This window comes from Bos grunniens, chromosome 13 (assembly GCF_055505025.1).
Source record: "Bos grunniens cultivar Pamir isolate PY7600 chromosome 13, Bosgru_T2T1.0, whole genome shotgun sequence".
Lineage (NCBI taxonomy): Eukaryota > Metazoa > Chordata > Mammalia > Artiodactyla > Bovidae > Bos > Bos grunniens.
The window spans coordinates 43,845,561-43,865,908 of record NC_141177.1 but is presented as its reverse complement, the minus strand read 5'-3'; the positions used below and the strand labels follow the sequence as shown (position 1 = coordinate 43,865,908).

At 43.2% G+C, this 20,348-nt stretch overlaps 1 protein-coding gene across 1 annotated transcript in view; it reads left to right on the top strand.

Moving 5' to 3' along the window:
• Positions 1-20,348, top strand: part of CFAP61 (cilia and flagella associated protein 61) — a 247,955-nt gene that overhangs the window by 51,696 nt on the left and 175,911 nt on the right. Inside the window, 1 exon segment of the mRNA XM_086333756.1 lies at positions 17,214-17,305. Coding sequence (XP_086189882.1) covers positions 17,214-17,305 — 92 coding nt within the window.

Sequence of the window (20,348 nt, the reverse complement as noted above, 5' to 3'; positions counted from 1 at the left end):
TGCAGTTTGCTAGCTTCTTTAGGTAAAGATCTTAAAATATTTAAATCTTTGTGATATGATGCTGATTATTTCTAATGATTTAACAATATCAAAGTTACATGATTAACTGTATTTCTGAATACAGAATCCATTTAACCTATATGGAATTTAGTTATCAAGTTCCTCATTCTTTAGCTACTGTAAATATTGTGATCAGCTGCCATCTCATCATTTCAGCTGTGTCCAAAGTTTCCTTTGGATCTGAAAAGTGTAACCATGCACATTCACTTTGCATTTGACTTGGATAATTTGTGTATGATCCCATTCTTTTAGCCACCGGTTCTTCATTTATAAATTATTACACACACTTGTAAATTTGAGTTTATAGCTACTAAACCTTGAGACTAAATTAGGACCAGTGGGAACAAAGTCTGAGGATGCAGATTTTGTCCCAGTTTAAGGAAAATCTAGTAAAAGTTTATTTTTTATTAAGTGGAGTACCTCGTTTAGAAGTGGCCAAGTTCCCCAGACATTGGAAAAATTCATGAATAGTCATAAGTCTCAGGAAAGGGCTTTCTACTTGTATGGGAGGTTATACTGAATGAGACCCAAGATCCCTCAAATGCCAGGAGCCTGAAAGCTGAGGGAACAAGCATCAGGATGCTCCCTCCATATGCTGACAGTTTATGAATATTTTCCTTCAGTGACAATGAAATGGCTCAAAACAATATGTATTTTTTCCAGTTGGCTCCACCGCTGGCCTGGCCCAGCGATTGCAAATCAAGCTGTGTCTTTTGTTCCCTGCATCATTACAATGAAGACTTTGGAACCAGAAGTGAGCTGGCAATTTTCTTGATGATGCATAAGGCAAAATAGGGCACAGCCTGCATTTCCACAGCTGCCCTGGCATCAACACATTTACCAGTTAAAATAAAAACAAGCGAAAGACGAAACTTTTGTTTCTCATGCAGGCTGGTGTGACCTGGGGAGTGAGCGTCTTGGTTTTGAAAGAGTCCTGCGAAGTGAATCTCAATACATGCCCAGGGGCTAGCACACATAGGCTCCAAGGACCTTGATGTGCCCTTGGCCGGGAGAGATACAATTTCACACAACAGAATCGTGGGTGTCCCTTAGAATAACCAACGCAGCCTCTTATAACCAGCCCACCCAGGAAAAGTACTGCTTACTCTACATTTAAAAGGCCCTTCAAAATATAATTTTCACAACATCTCCACATAGCAATGTTGCCTTTTAAATGAAAGAAAATCGCTCATTGTCAGGAAATGTTCCTTTATGTCTTATTTAAATTCTTTTATTGCACTTACATTTGCTTCTTACTCTCAGTCTCTCCTCTGCAGGGAGAAGGAATATGGAGGGTTAAGAAACAGCAGCTAAATCAAGTCTTATTTAATCAAGTAGCCCAGGTCGTCTAGCCTCTCTTCCTAAGGTTCTATTTTATATGTCTGTGTTGCTTTCTGTTTTATACTTTCTTCTTCTTTTAGCGTGGATTCCAAATGTGGATGAAGCACTCATCTACAGAGCCTAGCAATATTTCCACCAAGATATTTGGATATTGCATCTCAGACCATGTATTTATTAATACCAGCTAGGATGGTCTACAACTACTGAAGTAGTGACCCTCTTGGGCTCTGTATGGATTTGTTTGGGCTGTCATAGAAGGGTCCCACAGAACACGGGGCTTAAACAACAGAAAATCATTTTCTCACAGTTCTGGAGATGAGAAGTCTGAGGTCAAGGTGTCGGCAGGGTGGTTTCTTCTGAGGCCTCCCTCTTTGGCTTGTGGATGACCGTCTTTTCCTTGTGTCTTCATGTGGTTCTCCCTTCTGTTCCTGTCTGTGTCCTAATCCCCTTTTCTTATGAGGACACACAGTGGCTCAAGGGCCCACCCATCTGACCTCATATTACTCTGTCTCTTTCAAGGCCCTTTCTTGGGACTTCCCTGGTGGTCTAGTGGTTAAGACTTTGTTTTCCAATGCAGGGGGTGCAGGTTCCTTCCTGGATGGGGAGCTAAGACCCCACATGCCTTGTGGCCAAAAAACCAAAACATAAAACAGATGCAATATTGTGACACATTCAATAAGGACTTTTAAAGTGGTTGACATTAAAAAATCTGAAAAATAAACTAAAGGCCCTTTCTCCAGATGGTCACATTCTGAGGTATTAAGGGGTTAGGACTTAAAGCATGAAGTTTATGGGAACATGACTCAACATTCAGTGACACCTAGGATCCTGTGTCAGTGGTTCTCTGGAGCCCTGTTGCCAAGGCTGCAAGACATGGCAGTAATGTCCCCTCTGCCTGATGCTCAAAGTCTAATATACTGACTCGTATTTGTCACAACTTGAATTTCATCTTTTTTTTTTAAAAAAAAACAACAAATGTCTTTTTGGTATACAGAGGTAAGAAAATTGTATTCTTCTGAAACTTTAGCCACTCTTGCCAGCTCTAGTTTTCCAGAACTATGTGAGTTCTAATGATGTGTTAAAGAAGTTGACAAAACAAATAAATACTTCCAGGCTTATGCCCAGGCTGACACGATTATCTCCACAGTGACAGTGTTGATGAAAAATTAATCGGTCAATCTAAGAAAGAAATGGGAAATTTTATTCGAGCCTGATTGAGGTTTTTAACCCAGGAACAACCTCTCAGACAGCTCCGAAAATGGTTGTACCCGTTAGAGGTCAAAGCACAGTTGCATAGGTTTTTGAGGCAGAGGGCTGTACGTTCAATGATGTAGATAGTTTTCACAATCCAGATTAAGTACAAAGTGGTTCAGTTCAGTTCAGTTGCTCAGTCGTGTCCAACTCTGCGACCCCGTGGACTGCAGCACGCCAGGCCTCCCTGTCCATCACCAACTCCCAGAATTTACTCAAACTCATGTCCATCGAGTCGATGATGCCATCCAACCACCTCATCCTCTGTCGTCCCCTTCTCCCCCCACCTTCAGTCTTTCCCAGCATCAGGGTCTTTTCAGATAAGTCAGTTCTTCGTATCAGGTGGCCAAAGTATTGGAGTTTCAGCTTCAGCATCAGTCCTTCCAATGAATATTCAGGACTGATTTCCTTTAGGATGGACTGGTTGGATCTCCTTGCAATCCTAGGGACTCTCAAGAGTCTTCTCCAACACCACAGTTCAAAAGCATCAATTCTTTGGCGCTCAACTTTCTTTATAGTCCAACTCTCACATCCATACATGACTACTGGAAAAACCATACCTTTGACTAGACAGACCTTTGTTGGCAAAGTAATGTCTCTGCTTTTTAATAAGCTGTCTAGATTGATTATAACTTTTCTTCCAAGGAGCAAGCATCTTTTAATTTCATGGCTGCAGTCACCATCTGCAGTGATTTTGGAGCCCCCCAAAATAAAGTCTCTCACAGTTTCCACTGTTTCCCCATCTACTTACCATGAAGTGATGGGACCAGATGCCATGATCTTAGTTTTCTGAATGTTGAGCTTTAAGCCAACTTTTTCACTCTCCTCTTTCACTTTCATCAAGAGGCTTTTTAGTTCTTCTTTGCTTTCTGCCATAAGAGTGGTGTTATCTGCATATCTGAAGTTATTGATATTTCTCCCAGCAATCTTGATTCCAGCTTGTGCTTCATCCAGTCCAGCATTTCTTATGATGTACTCTGCATATAAGTTAAATAAACAGGGTGACAATACACAGCCTTGATGTACTCCTTTCCCTATTTGGAACCAGTCTTGTTGTTCCATGTCCCGTTCTAACTGTTGCTTCTTGACCTACATACAGATTTCTCAGGAGTCCAGTCTGGTGGTCTGGTATCCCCATTTCTTGAATAATTTTCCACAGTTTGTTGTGATCCACACAGTCAAAAGCTTTGGCATAGTCAATAAAGCAGAAGTAGATGTTTTTCTGAAACTCTCTTGCTTTTTCAATGATCCAGCGGATGTTGACAATTTGATCTCTGTTTCCACTGCCTTTTTGAAATCCACCTTGAACATCTGGAAGTTCATGGTTCATTTGAAGCCTGTTGAAGCCTATTGAAGCCTGGCTTGGAGAATTTTGAGCATTCCTTTGCTAGTGTGTGAGATGAGTACAATTGTGCGGTAGTTTGAGCATTCTTTGGCTTTGCCTTTCTTTCGGATCTGAATAAAAACTGACCCTTTCCAGCAAAAACAACACTGAGTTGTGGATATGACTGGTGATGGAAGTAAAGTCTGATGCTGTAAAGAGCAGTATGGCATAGGAACCTGGAATGTTAGGTCACGAATCAAGGCAAATTAGAAGTGGCCAAACAGGAGATGGCAAGAGTGAACATCGACATTTTAGGAATCGGCAAATTAAAATGGACTGGAATGGGTGAATTTAACTCAGATGACCAATATCTACTACTGTGGGCAGTAATCCCTTAGAAGAAATGGAGTAGCCATCATAGTCAACAAAAGAGTCCAAAATGCAGTACTTGGATGCAATCTCAAAAATGATGGAATGATCTCTGTTTCCAAGGCAAACCATTCAGTATCATAGTACAAAGTGGTGACTCATCATAAACCCTTACCAGATCAAGAATGAATATTATCTTTATTTTTCTGGTAGTATCGCATGCCTTGAAGGATCTTAGTTCCTCAACCAAGGATTGAATGTGAGCCCCCCACATTGGAAGTGTGGAGTCCTAACCAGTGGGCCACAAGGGAATCCCAGAAATATTTTTTGTTTTTTGTTTTTATTTTTTTAATTTTTTAACTTTACAATATTGTATTGGTTTTGCCATATATCGAAATGAATCTGCCACAGGTACACATGTGTTCCCCATCCTGAACCCTCCTCCCTCCTCCCTCTCCACACCATCCCTCTGGGTCGTCCCATTGCACCAGCCCCAAGCATCCAGTATCATGCATCGAACCTGGACTGGCAACTCATTTCATATATGATATTATACATATTTCAATGCCATTCTCCCAAATCATCCCACCCTCTCCCTCTCCCACAGAGTCCAAAAGACTATTCTATACATCAGTGTCTCTTTTGCTGTCTCGTATACAGGGTTATTGTTACCATCTTTCTAAATTCCATATATATGTGTTAGTATACTATATTGGTGTTTTTCTTTCTGGCTTACTTCACTCTGTATAATAGGCTCCAGTTTCATCCACCTCATTAGAACTGTATTCTTTTTAATGCCTGAGTAATACTCCATTGTGTATATGTACCATAAGGAGTTGTTCTGTGGATACTGAGAGAATGTTGCTCTATATAGTTGACCAGGTGTTTCTACTAATGAGGAGTTTGGTCCATGTGTAACACAGAAGAGGAGAGAGAGGATAACAAGGGACATAGAAAAATGTTTATGTTTAGATTTTCCTTGACTTGCCTTAGAATACAGATTTTAACTTCATTAACACTATAAATGCTTGCATGGGTTTTCCAGGCTTGGGCTGGTAACATACCAGGAAGGAGGCAGTCATGCCTGGAAACCAGTATTGTTACGGTCATTGCCCCAGAAAGTCTTTTGATTACTTATCTGTCTTCATTCAGCTGCTGGTTTCTAAGCCCTTTTGGATGCCTTTAAAAATAGCAGCGACAAATGAGGGCATCCTCTGAAGTCTCCCCAATTCTTCAGGGAGCTGGATGGCTGGGAGGAAGGGTCCTACCCCCCTAATCAGCTCTGGGAGCCACTAGCTAAGTGATGACTCCGCTGCATTCACCAGTCAGATCCGTTTCTCAGTGGTTGAAATACAAATGTATTTGTACATAGGGCCTTGAGGTCTTTGAAAGAAAAGCGGTTTTATTTATATTCGTTATGATCATTATGTACTGGGATTATTTTCTCAGTAGGCAACATGTCTTTTGCCCATATTTATGAAGCAGGGGAGAAGGCATTTAATGAATTTCAAGAGTGTGTTTGACTGTAAAACACATCTCTCTTACCACATTCACATGTAAATAGCCCTTTTATTTGTTCTCTCTGGTGACCTTTCTTCTTTTGGGGGTAGATCACAGTTTGTTGTTGTTTTCCATTTCCAAATGGGAGGCTGAATGATAATAATGAAAGATTATGCAAAAAATCCATGTTTAAAATAATGTTGATACGGCACTTGTGTTGCAGGATAATTATAGTAATTTGGCCATTACGCTATATGGAGTCAGGAGGTAGTTGCTAGAAAACACGGTGATAGGGGTGATTCAGAAGGTTTTCATCCCAACAGGCTGTTTGATCCTGCTGACTTTTCTCTTGAAAATCAATTGCTTACGATGAATACTCTGAATTCTCCCTTGATTGAATTGGCTGGCAGTGGGCTGCACCCATTGCACGGGGGTCACCAAGAGTTCCGTGTCTGTTTACACAGGGTTTTCGACAACTCTTAAAATATCACAGAGCAAATTTAATCCGAGCGAGCAAGCAGCTAAGGAGGCAGTTGCTAAAAATCCCAGTCTTTGCTCATGGAAGCAAGCAAAGGAAGATGTATTCATTCTGAGCCCAACACGAAGCCAGTTATTTCGCTGCAGGTTGCAAGCCTTTTCTTCACTGCACGTGGCTCTGGCTCTGGGCATTTTCAGACTTTCAGGAACACGTGGGCTCGCCCAGTGGAGGACCAGGGACAGTCACCTTGGAAGCCGGCTTCTGACTCCAGGTGCATGACTGACAATGCTCTTTTTCCCCTCAAGGTTATTAACATATTCGGATTTTCTGTTTCTTTCAAATCAACTTTAGGAAATTAGATTTTTCTAGAAAAACATTGTTTAGTATATGAAGGTTTAAAAATGATTAGAGTACAATTGCTGGTATATATACATATATAGATATATATAGCTCCAGTGTGTGTATACACACACACAAACACACACATATACTGGAAAATCCCCTGGAGAAGGGAATGGCAACCCACCCCAGTATTCTTGCCTGGAGAATTCCATGAACAGAGGAGCCTGGCAAGCTACAACCCATGGGGTGGCAAAGAGTTGGACACGACTGAGCGACTAACATGCACACAAAATGATTAAAGAAGACAATTTAGGTGATGTAAGTAAACTTTAATACTTCATGAAGTGGGTGGTCTGTTTTCAGAGAAGTGCAAAGTGACAAAAAGGCAGGGAGCTTTTATAGGATAAAGAATAAGGAAGAGAAAAAGAGAAAATATCTGGTTGGCCAGGTCTCACAGTCACCCTGGTTTGGGGTAAGAAGGCCCAGGGTTGAGTTGGCATTTGAGGATTGGCTGACAGGATCGACTACATTTCTGGTTGAGTGTAGCATTTATAGGAACATGAAAGTCACCCAAGTTTCAGTTTTCTGACCTGCCCCCCAGCAGGCAGGAGCAGCTCCATCTTGGCCCTAGAAAGTTATTTATTAGTCAGAGAACCTCCCCTGTGTGATTTTAATCCTTTAAATTTTGTTGAGCTTATGGTCAATTTTGGTAAATATTCCTTGAGTCCATGAAAAAAGTGTATAATCTGTAGTTGTTAGGTACAGGGTTCTCTATATTTAGGATTATGTTTGATAATAATGTCAAATATTTTATCCATTTGACCTCATCGATTGTTTGATCAATTCATGCGAGGTCTGTTAAAATCTTCTGCTTTGATTGTAGATATATAAGTTTTTACTCCTATCTATCTATCATTGTTTCAAAGAATAGCAAGAAGAGATAAAAAAGCCTCCTTCAGCGATCAATGCAAAGAAATAGAGGAAAACAACAGAATGGGAAAGACTAGGGATCTCTTCAAGAAAATCAGAGATACCAAAGGAACATTTCATGCAAAGATGAGCTCGATAAAGGACAGAAATGGTATGGACCTAACAGAAGCAGAAGATATTAAGAGGAGATGGCAAGAATACACAGAAAAACTGTACAAAAAAGATCTTCATGACCCAGATAATCATGATGGTGTGATCACTGACCTAGAGCCAGACATCCTGGAATGTGAAGTCAAGTGGGCCTTAGAAAGCATCACTACGAACAAACCTAGTGGAGGTGATGGAATTCCAGTTGAGCTATTCCAAATCCTGAAAGATGATGCTGTGAAAGTGCTGCACTCAATATGCCAGCAAATTTGGAAAACTCAGCAGTGGCCACAGGACTGGAAAAGGTCAGTTTTCATTCCAATCCCAAAGAAAGGCAATGCCAAAGAATGCTCAAACTACCGCACAATTGCACTCATCTCACACACTAGTAAAGTAATGTTCAAAATTCTCCAAGCCAGGCTTCAGCAATATGTGAACCATGAACTTCCTGATGTTCAAGCTGGTTTTAGAAAAGGCAGAGGAACCAGAGATCAAATTGCCAACATCTGCTGGATCATCGAAAAAGCAAGAGAGTTCCAGAAAAACATCTATTTCTGCTTTATTGACTATGCCAAAGCCTTTGACTGTGTGGATCACAATAAACTGTGGAAAATTCTGAAAGAGATGAGAATACCAGACCACCTGATCTGCCTCTTGAGAAATTTGTATGCAGGTCAGGAAGCAACAGTTAGAACTGGACATGGAACAACAGACTGGTTCCAAATAGGAAAAGGAGTTCATCAAGGCTGTATATTGTCACCCTGCTTATTTAACTTATATGCAGAGTACATAATGAGAAATGCTGGACTGGAAGAAACAGAAACAGGAATCAAGATTGCTGGGAGAAATATCAATAACCTCAAAAAAAAAATAACCTCAGATATGCAGATGACACCACCCTTATGGCAAAAACTGAAGAACTCAAAAGCCTCTTGATGAAGGTGAAAGTAGAGAGTGAAAAAGTTGGCTTAAAGCTTAACATTCAGAAAACGAAGATCATGGCATCCGGTCCCACCACTTCATGGGAAATAGATGGGGAAACAGGGGAAACAGTGTCAGACTTTATTTTTCTGGGCTCCAAAATCACTGCCGATGGTGACTGCAGCCATGAAATTAAAAGACGCTTACTCCTTGGAAGGAAAGTTATGACCAACCTAGATAGCATATTCAAAAGCAGAAACATTACTTTGCCAACAAAGGTTTGTCTAGTCAAGGCTATGGTTTTTTCTGTGGTCATGTATGGATGTGAGAGTTGGACTGTGAGGAAGGCTGAGCGCCAAAGAATTGATGCTTTTGAACTGTGGTGTTGGAGAAGACTCTTGAGAGTCCCTTGGACTGCAAGGAGATCCAACCAGTCCATTCTGAAGGAGATCAGCCCTGGGATTTCTTTGGAAGGAATGATGTTAAAGCTGAAACTCCAGTATTTTGGCCACCTCATGCGAAGAGTTGACTCATTGGAAAACACTCTGATGCTGGGAGGGATTGGGGGCAGGAGGAGAAGGGGACGACAGAGGATGAGATGGCTGGATGGCATCACTGACTCGATGGACGTGAGTCTCAGTAAACTCCGGGAGTTGGTGATGGATAGGGAGGCCTGGCGTGCTGCGATTCATGGGGTCGCAAAGAGTCGGACACGACTGAGTGACTGATCTGATCTGATCATTGTTTCACTGTGTATTTTGAGTCTATGCTATTAGGTACATGATTTTTAAGTCATGTCTTCCTTGAACTTAAAAACATCAGTTATGAAGTGTCCTTTATCTCTGGTGAAAGGTTTTTGCCTTAAAGTCTACTTTTTCTGATTTTAATGTGGGCACGCTTGCTTTCTTTAGCTCATATAGGCATGCCATATCTCTTTGCATTCTTTTATCTTCATTCTTCCTGTTTTCTTACATGTTAGGTGTGTCTTTTGTAAACAGCATAAATTTGGTTGTTGTTTTTATCTAGTGTAACAGCTGCTGTCTTTTAGTTTTAGTATTTAGTTCACTTTATTTTCTTATGGGTTTATATCTACTGTCGTACTTTATAGATGTTCCCCATGTTTCTATGTTTTATTCCTGGTATTTTTCTTGTATGTCTTTTCCTTTCTTAATCTCATCAGTGTCAATTTTATTTTTCAAAGAACCAGGTTCAAGATTGAGTTGATTCTCTGTATTATGTTTTATGACTGTATCAATAGTCCATTACCACAAGAATGCTCCTAACAAACAACTATAGAAGCACAGCAGTGTCCTACACTCACACAGCTGGGGTCAGCTACACAGCTCTACTGACTGTGGCTGGGTCTTCCCACCTGTCTTGGGGTTGGTTGCCTGTTGGCAGATCTAGGCTGGCCGTGGGTCCACTCTGTGTACCTCTCGCAGGCTGGGTAGGACATGTTATCATGGTAATGGCAGAGGCACCAGAGATCAAGTGGAAACACACAAAGCCTCTTGAGGTCTGGGCATTGCACTAACACATGTCAATTATCCAAAGCAGATCCCAGGCTGAGCTCAGAATCAGAGTGGAGGACACTACATGACAAAGGGCCTGAACAGAGTAAGGATGAAAAATGAGCATCATGACTACAGCCCATGCTCACAGAAGAAGATAAGGCTGGTGATTTTTGTCATGACCTTCTTTCTCCTGTCCTCCAGAGACACAAACTCCAATTTAGCCTGTGTGAGGCTAAAACCTATAGTCTCATATCAAGACAGTGAGCTCAAGTTCATCATGCTATATGGCTTGGAGGCTGCCCTGCAGTCCAGAAAGGAAGAGTGTCCTTGAAAAATATGGAAAAGCTCTTTGTCCTGCTCTCATGTGGTTTGCCGAGTGTTTTCCTTTGTATGGACTTTATCCTCAGCTTCCTGCCAGTCACTCAGCCAATACAGAGTATATCCCATATACTAGTCTTTGGGAGCCGGATCCAGTATGTGGTGAGCCCCACATGGCCTAATGGTAGGATAAACATGCAAGACAAATGAATTTACAAGCAGAGAATTGTTTTGAAGGAGAGAAAATTGTGTTGAGATCCCAGCAGAATTACACCTAAGTCATCTTGGGAACATCAATATAGGACTTCATAGAAAGAAAGCTTTTGAATCAGAACTTCAAAAACAAATCGGAGCTTTGTAGATGAAGAAGCAGAAAGATTTTCGATGGAGGAAAGACATTGTGTATGGGCAAAAACAAGGAGGTGTTAGAGACCAGAGCATGTGAGGGGAGAGCACCTGCTCAGTGCTGTTGGAGCAGGAAGGGAGGGGGCAGCAGGAGGGAGGAAGTAGGACAGGAGACAGAGGGAGGTGAAGCAAAGAATCTAGATTCTTCTTAATCATGGCATATCTGATGAGCAGCCTGGGAATGTTGAACTAGAAAGGGACACACCATCAACTTCTAGTTATCAGGAAGCGTTCCCCAGGGGCCACTAGAGTGTGCAGCAAAGAGATGAGAAGGGGCTGAACCAGAGCCGTGACTGCAAATGAACTTGGGAGATATTTTGGAGAATTAATGGAACCTGATATTTTACTGCATATGGGGAAGGAGGGTTGTGGAAGAGGGAAGCCTCAAGGGTGTTTTCAGAATCCAGGTGGATGGTGGAACCATCTTGCCAGATGGAAATAAAAAGCATGAATGAATCATTTGCTGGAGACGCTGTGACTTCTGATTTGGACAAGTTCAGTCTGACCTTCCTGGAAAGCCCTTGAGTGGATACAGAGCATCCAGACAGTAACAGGTGCTTCTGAGGTTGGATGGAAAGGTGACCTCCCAAAGGACGTTCTCACCCTAACCCCTGGAATGAGTAAATGCTACCTTCATTTTGGTAAAAGGTCTTCCTCAATGTGATGAAGGATCTGGAGATGAGATTTATCCTGAAAGAGGGAGCCTGGCCCTGCTAACACCTTGACTTCTGCCCAGAGATACTGATTTTGGATTTCTGGCTTCCAGAACTCTGGAAGAATACATTTCTGTTGTTTTAAGCCACCATGTGAGTGGACATTTGTCACAGTAGCCACAGGAAACTAACACAATTATAAAGAAGACCAAAGGGCTGGAAGCAAAGCAAGGAAGGAAACAGGTCAGAAAGTAAGGACACCCTCATTCTTCAGCAGTCCGCGAACGCATTGTCTGCTCGTCTCCATCTTCTTACTGTCTTGAGGCTGCTTATTATCCTTTAGATCTCAGTTTACACGTCCAATGGGCTTCCCTGATGGCTCAGATAGTAAAGAGTCCACCTGCAATGCAGGAGACCTGGGTTTGATTCCTGGATTGGGAAGATCCCCCGGAGAAGGGAATTGCAACCCACTCCAGTATTCTTGCCTGGAGAATCCCATGGATAGAGGAGCATGGTGGACTACCAGTCCATGGGGTCACAAAAAGTCGGACACAGCTGAGACACTAACACTTTCTCTTTCACTTTACGTACACAATAGGACATTGCTCAAACTGAAGCAGCTCCCAGGCCCTTGTTTTCTACACACCATCTAGCACATCTTAGTATTTCTTCTTCTCTTACTGACTTTATTTGGAAGGGCAAGTTAGTCTCATTCGCTGCTGAATCTTCAACGCCTAGTTTGTTAATGTGCACCAGGTGGTAGGTATAAAATATAAAATTTTAAATGAATGAATGAATAAATAAGTGAACAATATGCTTTGTTCATACCTCTGCTTTAGCAACTTGCATACTGCAAGGTAGTTGGGAGTGTATGTGGGGGGGTTGTGAGTGTGTGCACGCACACCCACCTACCTGATCACTTGTGAGCCTCTTAGAGTGAGGACTACCTCTGTCTGGATTTTGCGTACTGCTGGGTACCTCATGTGACTGCAACTCCTTGTTCTCCACTCAACTTCAGTTGAATGAATGTTTTAACTTGAACCTTTAAGTTTTCCTCTTCTTAAAGGTGAGGGCTTAAATTCATTTGTCAGTCTTTTCTGAAATCAGCCATAATATTAAAATACTAAACAAAATAACCATTTTGTAATATTCTGAAATGAAATTACTCTTATAATTAGACATTTTTGGGAAGATCTTAATTGAGTTAATGCATGAAACCCTCCTCCTTTAAAAAGTTAGGATAATGCAGTTAGAGTTGAATTCCCTTGGATCAATGTCCCAGCCTGGTTCTCCCTCTCAATTCCCAGAAATGGCCATTGTTATAACGTTAGTAGGCATCCATCCAGACTTCTTTTTATACTTTCATATGAAGTCCTTGTGTTCATCGGAAAAAATTCTACCATTTCGTGGCAGTATTTTTTTACATAAATGGCACCTTTTGGGTTTGCAAAGTTCTGAAATTTGCTTCTTCACTCAGCTCTTTGAGATCTAATAATGTCGATAAGCTTAGGTCTGGGACGCTCCTTTTATCTTTTGAATAGGATTTCACTCTATGAAATGTGCCACACTTGTCCTCAGATGGACGCAAATTGTTTCCACTATTTCATATCGCAAACCGTGCTGCAGTAAGTATTCTCGCACACGTCGTCTTGGGCCCCTTGCGAGCGTTTTTACAGGCTGTGTTCCCAGAATTGCTCTCGCCGGCTTGGAAATATACCAAGCGTGGCCACAACAGTGGCCTTCCTCCCGAGCCTCTCCTAGTTCTCCAGGATTTGTTGGCACGTTTAACTTTTGCCAGTATGATAGCTGTGAAAGGAGATATCATTGTTTAAACTTCATTTCTCTGACTGTTATTGAGGTTGGACACGTTTTATGTGTTTATTGGTCATTTGCATCTCCTGTCCATTCATTTTCTTTGCCTATTGGTTTTTTCTCTTCCCCTAGACTTCAGTTCTTTGTGTATTATGTGTGTTGCAAATATTTCCTCTGTGTATCTACTTATTTAAGAAACACTTTAGGGTTCTTTTGATAAAACTTTTAAATTGTGATGGGGTCAAGTATGTCAATATTTTTCTTTTATGACTTCTGACTTCTACATTTAAAAGGAAAGATTTGTCCATCCCTAAAATAATAGAGAGATTCTCTTATATTTTCTTCTCAAAATTTAAAAGTATTACAAAAAACTTTAAGCTGTTATTGTATCTGTGAATGATCTTTGTGTATTATATGAAATAAGAACCCAAATTAATTCTTTTCCCATTTGATTAGCACTGTTTATTGTATTGTTTATTCTTCCCCACCAATGCTACCTTTACCGTATATGAACGTTTAGGCTCTTTTTTGGATTCCATTCTGTTCTGTTCCTGCTCCCAATAACCTGCTGTTTTAATAACTATGGCTTTATAATATGTCTTAATATTCGTTAGAAAATTTCGACTCTTTTTTCTTATTCCTTAAAATTTTGTTGACTTTTAGAATCACTTTATTTCATTTCACAAAAAGAAAAATCTTGTAGGATTTTTGATTATTATTTTTTTTTAAGTTAAAAACCACCAAATTGTATACTGTTACTTTTTCCCAAAGCCTTCAAAATGTATTATTTAACTTTCCCTATGTATTTTTCCTGTTAAATAAAGGACTTCCCTGATAGCTCAGTTGGTAAAGAATCCACCTACAATTCAGGAGACCCCAATTCGATTCCTGAGTCAGGAAGATCCACTGGAGAAGTGATAGGCTATCCACTCCAGTATTCTTGGGCTTCCCTTGGGGCTCAGCTGGTAAAGACTCCACCTGCAATGCAGGAGGCCTGGGTTCAATCCCTGGGTTGGGAAGATACCCTGGAGAAGGGAAAGGCTACCCACTCCAGTATTCCGGCCTGGAGAATTCTATGGACTGTATAATCCATGGGGTCGCAAAGAGTCGGACACGATGGAGTTACTTTCACGTATTTTTCCTGTTAGATAAAGAGCAGGGCAGAACCAGGTCTGGTGGGACCTCGGGTTTATACAGTTTGGGAAGTCTCTTTAAGAAAAAGAATACAAAGTTAGGAATGCAATAGTGGGTACTGTCCCTTGGGATGATAATGTGATGTTTTATTCATATCATGGTAACCCCTCTTCAGATAGCCCCTTCTCAGTCCCACTCAGAGAGAAAGTGCCAGCAAACGGTACCTTCCCTCCCCCTAGAATAAAGCCCTGGTTCGTGACTTCCAAGCTACTTAGGTGATGTAAGCAAATAGAATAACAATTAAATTTGCAGCCTCAGTTGTGTTTCTAGCTGCGTGTCATATAAAACCACTGCCTGACTTTCCCCGGGACAGCACCTCACGTCTGAGGATCTCAGGGCACATTAAGCACATTAACTAATTAAACCCCACAAAACCCCAGAGACACGGGAAGGAGAGACGTGGCCTCACCTCGCCCAGTTCTGAAATGCAGCCACCTCTGGGGACCAGCACGGCAGCTGCTTCGGAATAAGCGGCAGCACCCATGACACTTGAGCCCGGACAATTAGTCGTTGTCATTGGCAATTGTCTTGTGAGCATTAGCCTGTCAGACAGTGAGAGCTCCAGGATTAATTGTTGACTGCAGATCTAATCCAGTCCCTGAAATTTCTGGCTTTTTAGTAATTTTGTCCTAATTAAAATGGGCTTCCTTGGTGGCTCAGGTAGTAAAGAGTCCTCCCGCAATGCAGGAGATCCGGGTTCGATTTGTGGGTGGGGAAGATACCCTGGAGAAGGGAATGGCAGCCCACTCCAGTATTTTTGCCTTGAGAATCTCATGACAGGGGAGCTTGGTGGGCTACAGTCCATCAGGTTGCAAAGAGTCAGACACAACCGAGTGACTAAACAACAACAAACAATATATGTGTGTGTGTGTGTGTGTGTGTGAAAGTGAAAGTTGCTCAGTCATGTCTGATTCTTTGCAACCCCATGGACCGTATAGTCCATGGAATTCTCTAGGCAAGAATACTGGAGTGGGTAGCTCCAGCCGCTACTTTTAAGGGGTGTGTTGGCTGGGCAGCAGGTGAGGGAAATCTCTGGGCTCTGGAAATCTCTTAGTATTCATTTAAGTGATTGTTACATGGGAATCGATACACGTAGAGATTCATGTGGACTCTACTGCACACAAGTTGTATCACCACAACAAGCTAAATTCACCTAAATAGCCCTCTATTCTTGCCAGCCTGAGAACACTGGAAATGCTGTACAGATGACTGGAAAGTTCTGCAAGGAGCAGGGTGTTTCCAGGTGCTAGGGACACGCTAGGGTTCATTGTCCCCAAAGCATCTTTCTTCACAGCAGGGATTCTGAGTCCCTTGTCCTCTCTCCTGTCACTTGCTCTCCACGTAGAAGAGCTTCTCATCTGCTGGGGTGACATTCTCTCGTGGTAACTTCAACATCACATACCTCTTCATCTCTCCCCTTCCACCTCTCTGGACATCTGACTTTTCTCTTACTTAGAATTTCATTCTATTTCATTCATCTGCGTCTTTGCCCGAAGCAGTGTGTAGGGTGTGAGCCAGTGCGTATGCGGGGTCTAGAGGTAATCTGCAGGACCCGTTGACTCTGGCTGCTGCTGGAGGAACCAGACGCAGTGTGAGAGGGGGGCACAGAGAGGGTCGCAGCCTCTGGCCCCATCCCGTCTGCTGTGATGCTTAGAAACGGGAAGATGGGGCAGCAGGGCACGCCGGCAGCCCAGTGTCTGGGGCCTCCTGCAGGCCTAAGGTCCCTCCTGTGTCTGTGTGGACAGTTCTTGGGAGGGGCAGCCCCCAGGCTGGAAGGAGCTGAGGCCCAGAGGCTGTGAGCAGGGGTTAGGGCTGAGTGCCTCCGTGGAGCAGACACAGAGGGAGCAAGAGAGGATGGGGTGGGGGGCGGGGGAAGGGGGAGAGATGGTGGAAGAGGAGAGATGCAGGGGGTGAAGGGCTTGGGTTGGGGAGAGAAAGACAGGAAGAGAGACAGGAATAAAGGAAAGAGCAGAAGGAAGAGGAAGGAAAGGAGGGGAATAGCTTTTTAGACACATGGGAAAACTTCTTTTCTGCTCTATTTTTTGGTGAACACTGCATATATGAACACCACCCTGATTATTGACTTTCCACAACATATTAAAGTGATAATGTAAGCTCAGCTCTGGTTCTTGCTTAGAAAGTATAAATGTGAGTTTCATGGCCGCTTTCAGATGCCTGTTCACAGTATTTCCACGTAGAGAGAAAGCAGCCCTGGGCTCATTTGTGTCCTGAGGGCACGGACACGGCCGACTGCGGTCTAATTCCCCATTCCATCTTAAAATCACCTGGAAGCCTGCCATCCAAGAGGGTGATAACCAGTTGCTTACAAACCTCAAAGGGGCTCCCATGAAAGAGTCTCAGAGCTTAGTCACTGGCAGCCCACCAGGCCCACCCTGGCCTCAGTTTATCCCCGAAGCTCCTGCAGGGTCGGTTACCACTGGATCCCATCATGTGAACGTGGCACAGAGAACTCAGAGTCCAGGTGGGCTGCACAGACCTGTTCCTCCCCACCTCCTCGCAGTGCTGCCCCCAGTGATTGGATCCTTCAGATATCCTGCAGTTTAGAAACACACGACCACGCTGCCACCAGTGTCCTGTGCTCTGTGGACGTTGATCATATCTTTTCTGTCCTTGTGTCACTTTTTCTCCCAAAGACTCCCAGCTCGAGAACAGCAGCGAGGAATCCCAGAAAATAGTCAAGGAGCCGCAGGAAGCTGTGTCACTGGAGACCAGGGAGAGCATCCAGGTAAAGGAGATGATCCGCCCAGCCTGGCCTGGGGCTGCTGCACCATCAGGTCAGGCATGCTCCTGGTGCTGGAGTGACTCCTGAGCGGGGAAAGGCCTCCCTGGCACTCAGAGCTGGGGACCAGGGCAGGGGCGATTCGGCTGCATGTTTGTAGGACATCAGAACATTGCAACACCTTCAAGAGTTCAGCTCAGGGTGGAATTCCATCCCTTCTCCCCCTGCCTCCTCACTCTTTCCTGGTTTCAGGAGGCTGATATGGATAAAGCCAGTAGAAAACACACCTTGTCCACAGACTCCAGTGAGGCAGCGTCTTCTCCCTGCCTGACTGGGCCCCTCAGGCTGTAGAAGCACCTGCCACAGCTCCCTGGCCTGCCTTCAGCAGGATCCCTCTCCACCCCACCCTCACCTCCTGCTCTACTAGTGCTGCTGCCCTGACCATTTGTTCAGTCGCAAAGTCCTGTCTGACTCCTTGTGGCTCCATGGACTGCAGCATGCCAGACTTCCCTGTCCCTCACCATCTCCTGGAGTTTGCCCAAGTTCATGTCCATTGCATCGGTGATGCCATCCAACCATTTCATCCTCTGTCACCCTCTTCTCCTTCTGCCCCTTCCCAGCATCAGGGTCTTTTCCAATGAGTCAGCTCTTTGCATCAGGTGGCCAAAGTTTTGGAGCTTCAGTTTCCACATCAGTCCTTCGAATGAGTATTCAGGCTTGATTTCCTTTAAGATTGACTGGCTTGATCTCCTTGCAGTCCAAGGGACTCTCTAGAGTCTACAGGGAAGCAAACCCCACACTGAAGGAGGCACAATCAGCCATATCATACAGGACATAGGATTTGGGGGGATGGGCTGGGGATCCAGCCATCATTCTAGCTCTGCCACCCTCTGACCACTGATTATTCCTAGAAATAGAAACGCCCATATAGATTGGGCTCTGGGTCCTCATCTACTCCTGCAAGACCTTGGGGCAAGTCCCTGTGTCCTCTGTAACAAGCCTCACCAAAGAGGTGGGGAGAATGAACAGGCTTACCTCTGGCTACCATGAGCAGCCCAGCCCTGCATCAGCACTGCGTGTGGCCAGGGTCCCAGCACGTGTTTCATGGCCTGGGCCCTTCTGCTTCTGGTCCTCCTGACTCTTCCATCTATGTGAAACCAGAATAGGGGCTGGGGCAGTGTCATTGCTTCCCGGCCTCCAGCCCCCAACCGCCCCCCTACCCCCACTTTTTTCTCCTTTCCAGTCTTGCAGAAAATAACGTTCCCCCTGCCCATCAGCTCATGCGAAGAAGATCATGGGAAGAAAAGGAGGTAGGGAGGACCTTTATCTCACTGCTGGGCCACCTGGCTCACCCTGCCTTCGTTGTCTCTATGAAGAGTGCCTTCCTGTACCACAGACCACAATAGGACCCAACCTGTAGCTGGGTGGTGTTGTGTTTTGAAGACTGATTTTGTCTCTGCACAGAGGTTGAACACACATAACTGCTGAACTCTCTGTTAGGGACTGAGGGTGCTCATGGGGCTAAAACACAGCCTCAGCCTTCAGGAGATGGTACTCCATGGGAAGAGGAAGGCCTACTAGTTCAGGATGTGGAAATGAGGGTGGAAAACCACGCAGGAGAGGGCCCTGAAGGACCTCTGAAGCTTTTAAAGAAGGTTGTATGCCATGGACTAGAGTGTGGGAGAGGAAGCTGATGAATGGAAGTGATAAAAAGAACTCAGTAAGAGGTATTTCTGCTTCCGGCAAAGATGGAGATAGAGACTAGATTTACTTCCCTGCCTGAAAAACATTGCCAACGTATATGAAGTAAGTTTTAAGACTCTGCTCATCAGATAACAAAGGAGAGTGATGCTTAAGAGGTGGGAAACAACTCTGTTGAGCCCTCTGACTGTGCTGGCCTCCTGCCTTGAGAGAGTTCCTGGCCACAGCACAGGGCAGGAGGAACGTAGGTGTGCATGCGTGCTGAGTCACTTCAGCCGTGTCCAACTCTTTGTGACCCTATGGACTGCAGCCTGCCAGGCTTCTCTAAATTAAAAAAAAAAAGTTACAAATCAAATTCAGAAAGTTATATCTAATAAGCCTACAAAGAGGTAAAGTGGAATTATAAAAATATACAATTAATCCAAGAGACAGCAAAGAAATTTTTTTAAAAAAGGAAAGAGGGAATAAAGAACAGATAGGACAAATAGAAAACAAACAGCAAGATGACGGACTTAATCCTACACACATTAATAACTGCATGAAATGTAAAATGGTCTTTGTGTTGTTGTACATATCCCAATTAAAGAACACGTAAAGCAGATATAAATTCAATTAAAAAGCAAGACAGTTATATGTGGGTCACAAACATGCACTTTGAGTGGACAGAATAGGTTCAAATGAAAAGCATGCATGTAGACACACCATGGTAACACTGATCAAAAGAAAGCTAGAGAAGCTTCATTCATTTCAGACCAAGTGGATTTCAGAGGAGGGAATATTACCAGGGACAACGAAAGTCAAGAGGACATAACAGTCAAATATTTATGTACCTAATTGTAGAACTTCACAAAACACAAACTGATAGAACTGCAAAGACAAATGAATAAATAAGCAACTATATTTGATGACTTCAGCGTCCCTCCCTTGATCACAGATAGAACAAGTAGACAGAAAATTGATAGGAGTGTGGAAGATTTTAAGAGCGCTATTGACAATAAGACCTGATTTGCACTTAATAGAACACTCTACCCAATTTGACCCAATTTGCACTTAATAGAGCACACGACCCAGTAGATACATCTTCCCACATACATGTGGAATATTTCCCAAGTTAGATCATATTCCAAGCTAGAAAATAAGTCTCAAGATATTTAAAGGATTCAAGTCATCTAAAGTATGGTCTTTCTCAACAGACAACATTACAGGAAAATAAAACTTCAGATCAATAGCTCTCATGAACATTGATGGAAAAATTCAAATAGAAATCTTGTATTGAATCTGTGTATTAAAAGGACAATACATCATGACCAAGCAGGGTTTATTCTGGGTTACAAGGTTAGAAATACAA